General features: G+C 39.9%; 1 protein-coding gene across 1 annotated transcript; it reads right to left on the bottom strand.

Annotated features, from left to right (window-relative positions):
- Nucleotides 1–5,929: 5,929 nt before the first annotated feature.
- On the bottom strand, nt 5,930–7,612 carry LOC311054266 (E3 ubiquitin-protein ligase TRIM39-like; the record flags this gene model as incomplete). Its single annotated transcript, XM_084070142.1, has 1 exon — nt 5,930–7,612. One exon carries the CDS (start codon nt 7,610–7,612, stop codon nt 5,930–5,932), a length of 1,683 nt encoding a protein of 560 aa, XP_083926268.1.
- Between the last annotated feature and the right edge of the window lie 417 nt (nt 7,613–8,029).

Here is an 8,029-nt window from a genome sequence, read left to right on the forward strand (position 1 = left end):
AGACAGACAGACAGACAGTCAGAGGGGGCGGAAGATAGAGGGGAGCAAGTGAGAAAGAAGGGGTGGGTGTGATAGAGAGAGAGAGAGGGCGGGTAGAGAGAGAGAAAGAGAGTTAAAAAGAAAATGCTGCTATTCGTCCCAAAGATTTTGTACCAAGTGAATGCAAAATAATGAATTAGTTGCCGCTATTTGTTCCAAAAGCGAGGCTATCTGTTGGCTCCTCAAGTTATGTCAATATGGAAATGTTTTGAGAACACTATCTCGGTGTTCTTCTCCAATGCATAACCCTTCTTTCAGTGTCACAAAGTCACCACTGACCAGTGACCGGTCAGAGCCGAGGTCAACGTGTTGTTTGATACATGTGGACGCTGTTTGTCCAAAGATAAACTGTCACACCATCATCATCATCTTCATCATCTACCATCCTCATCTTCATCTGACAACAACTAGCATCATCACTTTCCACCAATGGCAGGATTACACCTCCGACGGCTGGACGCTTGATCTGTCTTCTATGATGTCATACAGTATGTTTATGTTAACAGATGCTGTTAAAATCCAGTGCTTTCTCTGTTCAACTTCAGAGAGACACGACCGATGATGCCTTCAATATCTGTGATACTGTAACCTTCCCAGTCTCTCTGTCTGAATATAATCGTTATAACCAATGGCTGCCTGTCTCAGAGTCTGAATTTTCTTTGTCGCCCTTATGAAAGTGTCTGGTACTTTGAGGGTGATAAGGAAAAAAACAGCTCCATCAGTAATTTTGTGTGTTCTGGTAGAAAAGCAAAATTGCTGGTAGGTTCTGTGTTGCTGTTTGTCTCCTCCTTTGGGAGGATGTGTAGCCTGGAGGGGTTGTGGAATCAAGGTGACCCGTTTGAGTCTGAGCAAGAAGTGTCTTCTCAGAAGTCACTTCTGCAGAACATCTCCAGCAGCTTGCCGTGGTTCTTACACATCCTTGCCTCCAGGCTGATTAGAATACATAGAGGCTCCATCCTGTTATTCAGCCTTGACATAACACTGTAAATTAAACGTGTTAATTTAACTCTGAGTGTGCAAAAGAAGCCACATTAAGAAAATAAATGTGTTTAATCCCAGGACCTGCCCTGCTCATTTTGTATCATTCGCACTTATATGGTTCATGAGAAGTAGCTACATTTTGTTGTTTCTTTTGAAAATGAAGGGGGGGGGGGGGGAGTGTGTTTGTATTCGTTCATCCTGGTCACAGGGACATATAAACACAAAAACATTTGCCACCCAATGGCACTGTGAGGAACCGTAACTTATTGACTAAGTGGGGATCTGATATGTTTAGCTAAAAGTGAGGGCCAGTGGTTCTCAACCTGTGGGTCGGGTCCCCACATGATTTTGTGGGGGTCCCCACATGACAGTGAAGTGAGAATTTAAGGTCTTTAATAACTAAAGAAAAAGAGAGAAAATAAATAGTACCATTACTGTGTCAAAAGTAATCAACAAACTATACAATAAAAACTGATCTGCAAGCTCACGCCTCCCAACTACTTTCACAATATTTATCTGTGGAACCGAGTCAAACTAAAAGTAATGCCTTAACTCCTACAATTCCAAGTGCTTGTCATGGTGGCGGGTCCCCAGTTCAAATATTATTGTGGGGGGTCCCCAGTTGAAATATGATTATTTGTGGGGTTGCAGCCTGAAAAGGTTGAGCACCACCACTGATTTAAACCACTAAATGAACAACAAAACACATGCTTTTTTCCACCCTTCACAATGTAAGAAGTCAAATCAGTCTATGAAACATCTAAGACATTTATATAAGGTTCATATAGCTAGTCATTATACTAGTCAGTGATACTTATTTGCATTTAAACCTCGAATAATAAGAGAAAACTAAGTTAGTGGGGGTGCATTTCTCCTTTCCGACATGTCGCCTTTCCGACGTTGACGAACCCTATACCTAACCCTAACCCTAACCCTAACCGCACGCGGAAGCCACTAGTCGGAGTGGTGAGATGTCGGAATGGAGAGTGAACACCAGTTAGTGGATAGCTAGCCTACAATAACATTGACTGAACTCACCTAGATGGGGTTGTAGTGGATGGTGTCACTGCTTTGTCTTCACATATACAACTCATAGTAATGAAGTTTCAACTGCAACAGAGCCAGGTGTCTCTAAAATAATTGTGGTTTAACTTTAGTTTAATTTGAAAAGACTCTCCTCCTATGGCTCATGACTGGCAGCCATATTGCCATGAATTTGGGTCTAACTTCGTTCACAGGTGTTACCAATCAACACTGATTAACACTCTGATCTCTTTTAATTCTCTGTCATTTCCAGTGGTGGAAAGTAACTAAGTACATGTACTCAAGTTACAAATTTGAGGATTTTTTACTTAAAGGTAGGGTAAGTGATATTTTTGGGTTAAAACAAAAAGTATTTTGTTAAAAGGTTGAAGCACTATATTCTGATAGTAATCATTGCTATAGAGTGTTTGTTCAGTAACAGGAGTCTCCATGTCTCTCCAGCTCTTTAAAAAACAGAAAATACATTTTTCGGTAGGTGTCAAAATCTCAGCCAATCAGGAGAAAGAACCCATTTTAAGCTTAATTTGTATAGTGTTCCAGTTCCAATTTTGTCTGCTCATTTCTTAGTGTCATCACTTCCAATATCACTTGTTTAATCTGTAGGCCTATCCTGATTGAGTTCTCTATCCTGGTTGGATAAAATTGGAAATGAAACTGAAACTGAAACGAAAATGCATTTTCTGTTTAATATAGAGGTAGAGAGACAAGGAGACACCTAATACTGAACAAACACTCTATAGCAATGAGTACTATCAGAATATAGAGCTATTTAGCACTTATTTTAACCAATGCAAATCACTTACCCTACCTTTAACTGGATCATTTTAAATGTTCAGTACTTTTACTTCTACACCAGGAGTGATTGAGGAGTCCTTCAAACATGGCAGGAAACCACAGGTATTCTGGGTGCTGCAGCTGGAGAAAGGAAACTACTCATGCCACGAAAAAAAAAAACACAGCTACTCCTGGTCTACTAAACCAACAACCTCTCTCTCCCTGCGTGTGAAGCCCAAGAAGATTGGGGTGTTTGTGGATTATAATGGACGTGAGGTTTCTTTTTATGATGTTGATAGCAGGGCTCTGCTCCACTGTTTCACACGCTGCACATTTGAGGAGACACTCTACCCAATGTTCTGGTCCAACAGGGATACTGATGATGCAAATCCTGCTCCCCTCATCATCACACCTGTTGATGGAAGTTAGTGACTCGTCTGTATACATGTCACGTGTCCTAAAAGGATGTGATTTAGCATGATTATTATTACTGTGCTTACTCAATACTGAACAGACTTTGTAAACAATATATTAATTGTCATGCTTCACAAAAGGATGTGATTAGGTTACTGTGCACAAACTATAATTGAGCTTAGGCCTATACAGTATTATTGTGCTTTTTTCAATTCAGGTAAAATCTTTCACGTTAAATATTATTATTTTAATAAAAAAGTATTGCATGCTATAACCTGCAAACAATGTCATATGGTATAATATTTGCTATTATTCTTTTCGTTATTTTTTCAAGTCAATTTGTGTTCAAGGCTGGAAAGAAAGTAGATTTGTGATATGTTTGTGGTGTCTGGGACTGCTTGTTGTCTTTTCTGCTTAGTGATCCTCTTTGAACCCCTTTCTGTTATGCTTGTTATTGTATACTGTGAGTAAATAAAGATAACTGTTCCAATTCATGAACTTACTATCAGAACTGTCTCTCCTTACTATTGGTCCAAGTATGATAAAACCTCCTTGTGTAGTTTAAGTATAGTGTATTGTATAGTTGTTTTTTTTAGAATTTGTTTGTTTTCCACTTCATAGAAGTAGGTAAGCCAAAACAAAAAAGTTATCACACTGAACTGTGGGTAGTGTAGTTTGTAGGAGAACCTTCCCTACAGAAAGGAAAGCCCTCCAGCACATCATTACAGGTCACACAAACTACTGGTACATTATATCATTAACCTGGTGAAAATGAACTGTTGACTGTGATAAACAAATCTATTGATCTGTCTGTCAAGATTCAAGAGAATCAAGGGGCTTATTTGTCACTACTCATGCAGGTACAAGCAGTGAATTTATCTTTATGAACATCTGGAAAAAGCCATGAGATGCAATTCTAAAAGTGCCAGGTCACCAAAAATGATTTTATTTATTTACAATTGATTGGTGTGATTAATAATTTATGATGATCCATTTGACGTCACTTTAAATATGAGTTAATTAAGACTAACCAAGAGCTCCTGTGTTATAAAATAAATAGAGCACCAGTGATAAACAAATAGAGCACAGTAATAATACCAAAGTTAATCGGGTCCATTTGAACAATCTGAGTTAAACTGTCACTCAGGATTTGACAGTGCAACCGCCAGGTGATAGTCAGGCCAAAATCATGATACATTATAATGCATTTTGACATTTTCTGATACAATTATTGGGTTATGATGGCTAAAAACCTGACAAATGGAAATATATTACCTGATCTTAACTATAACTAAATAACAGCCTCCCTTGATCAATGCCTCAAAATAGGTCATTTTGTGATGCAAATGATGTAATTATAATGACTTATACTGCCTTAGTCTGATCTCTTTTAATTATGTGTCGTTCCTGCCCCCTTCTGGACAGCACTTGTCATAACAATACCAAGACCACCTCAGACAGAAATTAATTAACTAACAGCAAAGAAAAGACACTGTAAACATGCTTACTTCTTCACAGCAGCAACTTTTACATGTATTGAAATGCCTTGTGTGGTAGTCACTACCCTTTCAATATATTTACCTTTGTCATGTTCTTTTCTTAGCCATCATTATTAATCATTTCATCAGAAAATGTCAAAATGCATAATAACGTGCTGAGTGACAGTTTAACACAGAAATGGTCCCGACTAAAATTGGTAATGCTGTGTTTATCACTGGTGCTCTATATTTATTTCATAACATAACACAGCACAGTCCTGCAACTCTAGTGATTTAAGAAATTAACTCATATTTAAAGTGACGTCAAATGGATCATCAGTTATTCATGAAATCTGAATAGGCTAATATTTTCAATCAATTGTAAATAAATAAGTTTTTGGCTAACTGGCACTTTTTGAATTGCATGATCCCATGGCTTTTCCCAGATGTTCAGATAGATAATTTCACAGCTTGTACCTGCATGAAGTGACAAATAAGTCTCTTGATTCATACACTGTTCAACTGTTATTTTCACCAGGTTAATGATAGTTTGTGTGACATGCACCAGCCAGTCTGTAATGATGTGCTGGAGGGCTTTCCTTTCTGTAGGGAAGGTTCCCCAACAAACTACACTACCCACAATTCAAAGAGTGATTACAGGACCACATCAAGTAAGTCATTCAAATTGACCAAATTGGTGCCATTATCTTTATTTAGTCAGATACTATACAATAACAAGCATAACAGATCCGAGAGGATCACACAGCAGAAAAGGCAACAACAATCCCCACAAACTTCTCACAAATCCACTTTCTTTATGGACTTAAACAGAAACTGACATAAGAAGAAAGAAATAAAATACAATAGGGAATATGATTACCGGTATACCATATGACATTGTGTTCAGGTTAGAACAGGCAATGTTTAAATTATTCAACTTTAACAATTTTACCACAATTGAAGAAGGCAAAAGAATCCGAAATAAGTACAATAATACTGTATAAGTACAATCATAAGTGTGCACAGTAACTAAATCACATCCTCTTGTGTGCACAGTAACTAAATAACATCCTTGTGTGACACATGACAATGAATGTATACAGTCAAAGTCTGTTCTGTACAATACTGTATAAGTACAATCATAATTGTGCTAAATCACATCATTTTGTCACACATGACAATGCATACAGACAAAGTCACTAACTTCCATCAACAGGTGTGATGATGAGAGGAGCATCATCAGTATCTCTGTTGCACCAGAACATTGGGTAGAGTTTCTCCTGAAATGTGCAGCCTGTAAAACAGTGGAGCAGAGCCCTATTATCAACATCATAAAAAGAAACATCACCTCCATTATAATCCACAAACACCCCAATCTTCTTGGGCTTCACAAGCAGGAAGAGAGAGAGACCAGTAGTCCAGGAGTAGCTGTGTTTTTTGTTTTCGTGGCATGAGTAGTTTCCTTTCTCCAGCTGCAGCACCCAGTATACCTGATGATGCCTGTCACCTAGAAAGGACTCCTCAATCACTCCCACCTTCCACTCTGTGTTTCCTTTAACTTGAACCTCATAATAGATCTTAGATGAGCGGATGCCCGTTTTACTCAGTACACAGTGCTCAGAGAAGTCTCTCCAGTAATGTGACTGTCTGCTGAACCTTACTTGTTTTCCATCTTCAGAGAGAATGAGACTGGACTGTGCTGTAGCAGGGTCCAGGGTCACATCTAGTGCATAGTGTTGCTGTGCCCTCTTCAGCTTGGCTTTAGGAACCCCCTCCATTTTGTCATGTAGCATCTCCTCCAGCTGAGCGACAGCTGTCCACACAGGCTTCAGACTCTGAACATTTTGGGCGTTTAACATACTCAAAGGAAATACTTGTGGAATACTGGAAATTGACAGGAATGTCTGAAGGAGATGGTGGTGATCCTCAGTGTGTGAAGACAGCTCCAGCTCTGTACTTTTCCCCTGAAGCACAGTGATGTCCTTTTCCAGCAGTTTGATGAAGCTTTGAGCTTGCTCCTCAGCTGTTCTCCGCCTCTCCTCTATCTCCTCAATGAGCATAACCTGGTTGCTTTGAACAGCTGCCACTAGAGCACTGAACACCTTGATGGCGTCTCCTTTGTCTTTTGCTGCTTCTACATTGTTCTTATCTAAGACCTGTTTGAGCTCATGAACCCTGCTCTGTCGTTGCTTAATCATCTGCTGTGCATCAGACCTGATTTTGTCGAGTTTAGCTTGCTTCATTCTGTACTCTTCCTCTAGTAGGACGGTGTCATGAGCCTTATGTTCCGTCTTCAGACACGTGACACAAATGCATTCCTGGTCACTCCTGCAGAAGATCTCCAGCAGCTTGCTGTGGTTCTTACACATCCTTGCCTCCAGGTTCGCCACAGGGTCAATCAGTTTGTGCTTCTTGCAGGTTGCAACTCTGCGATGAGGCTCCAGGTGGGTTTCACAGAACGAGGCTAGACAGACCAGGCAGGACTTCAGGGCCTTGTGCTTGGCACGATCAGGGCAGATGTCACAGGGAACCTGCCCTGGTCTGACTTTGCGTTTGTGGGATCTCCCACTGACGGAAGGTGTACTCTCCGGTGATCTCTTGTACAGGGCAGCCATCTCAGAGATCATAGTATTGACCCGGAGATCTGGTCTCCGACCGTAAGGGTTTTTACACAAGGGACAGTCACAGGTGACATTGCTGTCCCAGTATTTAGTGATGCAGACCTTGCAGAAGTTGTGTCCACATGGAATAGTTACAGGCTCAGTAAAAACATCCAAACAAATAGAACAGAGGACGTGTTCTTCAGACATCATGACACCACTGACCGAAGCCATAGCTGCAGGAGAGGAGAGGTGGACAGTTAGGGAGGTGTAAGGAGACATGAAAGGAGACAGTGAGTCACTTTATATTATGCCACAGCTGCAAGCAACTCTTACATCCTATTTTTAATATCTAGAATCTAGAGTTGCAATATCAACCCTTGACAGCTCATACATCCAAACAGAACAGTCCTATCTGATTGTATTAAATTACGTTGCACATCATTTTAACGCTTTGTTATCGAAAACGAGCGCTTCCAAACTCTTAGACACTTAGAAAAATAATCACCTGCACAGAATTTATTGACAGAAAGTAGCTCATATATGGTGGATTTTTATGAAACAAAAACTTGGCAGATACAAAGAGGATAATCCAAGCTTTCCATACAGCTGCAATGTTGGTGAGTTCAACGTCATTTAATACAATCAGATCGGACCTTTCGGTTTGGATGTATGAGCTGTCAAGGGTTGGTATTGCAA

This window comes from Gymnoscopelus microlampas (assembly GCF_963454915.1).
Source record: "Gymnoscopelus microlampas genome assembly, chromosome: 10".
Classification (NCBI taxonomy): domain Eukaryota; kingdom Metazoa; phylum Chordata; class Actinopteri; order Myctophiformes; family Myctophidae; genus Gymnoscopelus; species Gymnoscopelus microlampas.